The following is a 1,968-nucleotide window of genomic DNA, read 5'->3' as shown; positions in this document are numbered from 1 at the left end:
CCCATGCCTGGAAACATTCAAGGTCAGGTTGGATGGGGCTCTGAGCAACCTGATCTAGTTGAAGATTTCCTTGCCCACGGCAGGGGGGTTGGACTAGATGACCTTTAAAGGTCACTTCCAACCCAAACTATTCTATGATTCTATGATTCTATGTGGTCTGTCCATCAAGCTCTTCATTGCTGAGGCCTCTGATGATGTGCTTTTGATCAAACCAGTGCTCAAGAACATCAGTCAAAGCAAGAGGAGGGTTCGTGAACAAAAGTTGCCTGCCGTAGCCAGCTCACAGATACTGCTGAGTGTGTCACCTCCACATCTCAAAGGGACTAGGGTGATCAGCTCTTGCACAGAGATCTGCTTTTCTGGAGCAGAGCTGGTCCCGATGTAGTAGGGCCTTAGAGGTCCTGGGCCTGAGGAAAGATGCTCTGTCCGTGCTTGGGGCAACAAGGCACCATAGAGCAGTGACGGGGCTGTGGGCACTGGTTGCTGTCCTTGGACTTCCCTGGCCCATGCGGATGTTGGGTTCCCAGGGACTCCAGTGTGTGGCCCAGTGTGGTTAATCCCAGCACTGACTTGTGAACGATGTCAGCCCTGCATGCCTGCCAAAACCTGGGCTCTGCCAAGTGCTGTGGGGGTGGTGGTAGGGCTGCATGGGGGACCGATGCCTGCTGCCCATGCCCATGTGTGCTGGCCATGGCGCTAGATTGGGCAATGGTGGGGAGGAGAAGGTGGAGGTGAAGCCATGGACCATCCCTGAGGCTATTCCACCCATCTGCACTCCTGCCATCCTTTGGGGATATCTTCTGTCCTCTCCTCCTTCCCCAGCACAGCACTGACCAGAGCAGGAGGCACCCCAGTCCCATGAGCCTGCAGGGTGGCTTGCCTCCATGGCCTCCCTATGGGTCCTAGCTGTCACTTGAGGACAGCAGAGGTTGTGCTCCTGGTTTTCAGGACCTATGGGGGTATATCTGGGCAGAGACACTGCAAGGGAAGAGCTGATTGCCACTTGCTCTGGGGTAGCTAAGGATGCTTTGCATACTGTCACAGGATATTACGCCAAAGAGGATCCTCTGCAGTGTGTCCCAACCTCCCACTCTTCTGGGATTCATGAAAGGTCTCCTTATACCCTCATCTTATCCCCTGCCAAGATAAAGTCCATTCTCCCTGAGCAGCTTGGGAGCGCATACATGGAGGGAAGGACCACTCAGAGGCCCAGGCTGGGATGCAGAAATCTTTAATGAGTCTAAGGGAATCAAGATCACTCCAAGCACAGGCCCTTAGTGCATGGATCATGAGGGGCAAGTGAGAAACTGTGCCCCTTGGCCAGGGTGAAGTTCATACAGGGCATCCGTCTGCCTTTCTCACAGAGTGCAGGCTGGCTTTAGAGAGCTTAACAGCCCGGGGGAGGAGAAGAAAAGAATGAGAAGAGAGAAAAAGAGGTAGGTGGAAGAATAGAAGGAGAATCATGGGCCACGTTTTCAAAGAGCCCAGGCTGGCCCCTTCCTGCCAGCATTTTCAGGACGAGCTAAAGATGGTCAATTCCTGTGAAATAATGTCCTGAAGATTCATCCTTGGTCCAGCACCATGTCCAGAGATCTTAGGGAGATTTCCCAAAAGCTACGCCCAGCAGCTTTAGCCGGGAGGACACCTTCTGCCATAGTAGTGGCTGGAAATGCCAGAGAGGTCACAGCACCCAGAGGTGATGGGCACTCCATCACAGCTGAGGATGCTGCCCACAGCAGCGGAGGTGGAGGAGCCCACAACGGTGTTCTGTGGGAAGGAGCTGAGGATGGGGCCGGGCAGGGTCACCACCACGGGAGGGGGCTCGATGGAGACAGTGGAGTTCTGGCACTGCCTGACACAGGGCTCATTACAGCTGTTGGCCAGTGGGGTGGGGCCACAGGGCCGGCATGGCAGGCACTGGTTGTAGCAGGACATGTCTCTGGGCTGGAGGTGCACCTGGGAGAGAGG

General features: G+C 55.1%; 1 protein-coding gene across 1 annotated transcript in view; it reads right to left on the bottom strand.

The window, feature by feature from the left end:
* Positions 1–1,629: 1,629 nt before the first annotated feature.
* Positions 1,630–1,968, bottom strand: part of LOC103894305 (feather keratin Cos2-3) — an 8,807-nt gene continuing 8,468 nt past the window's right edge. The window contains exon 2 of the mRNA XM_009273652.2: positions 1,630–1,956. Within this exon, the coding sequence (XP_009271927.1) occupies positions 1,630–1,935 (306 nt within the window). The 5' untranslated portion in view covers positions 1,936–1,956. The remainder of the gene's footprint in view (positions 1,957–1,968) is intronic.

This window comes from Aptenodytes forsteri, unplaced genomic scaffold (genome assembly GCF_000699145.1).
Source record: "Aptenodytes forsteri isolate BGI_AS27 unplaced genomic scaffold, ASM69914v1 Scaffold527, whole genome shotgun sequence".
NCBI classification, from domain to species: domain Eukaryota; kingdom Metazoa; phylum Chordata; class Aves; order Sphenisciformes; family Spheniscidae; genus Aptenodytes; species Aptenodytes forsteri.
The sequence above is the reverse complement of the archived record's forward strand: the minus strand, read 5'-3'. Positions and strand labels throughout refer to the sequence as shown.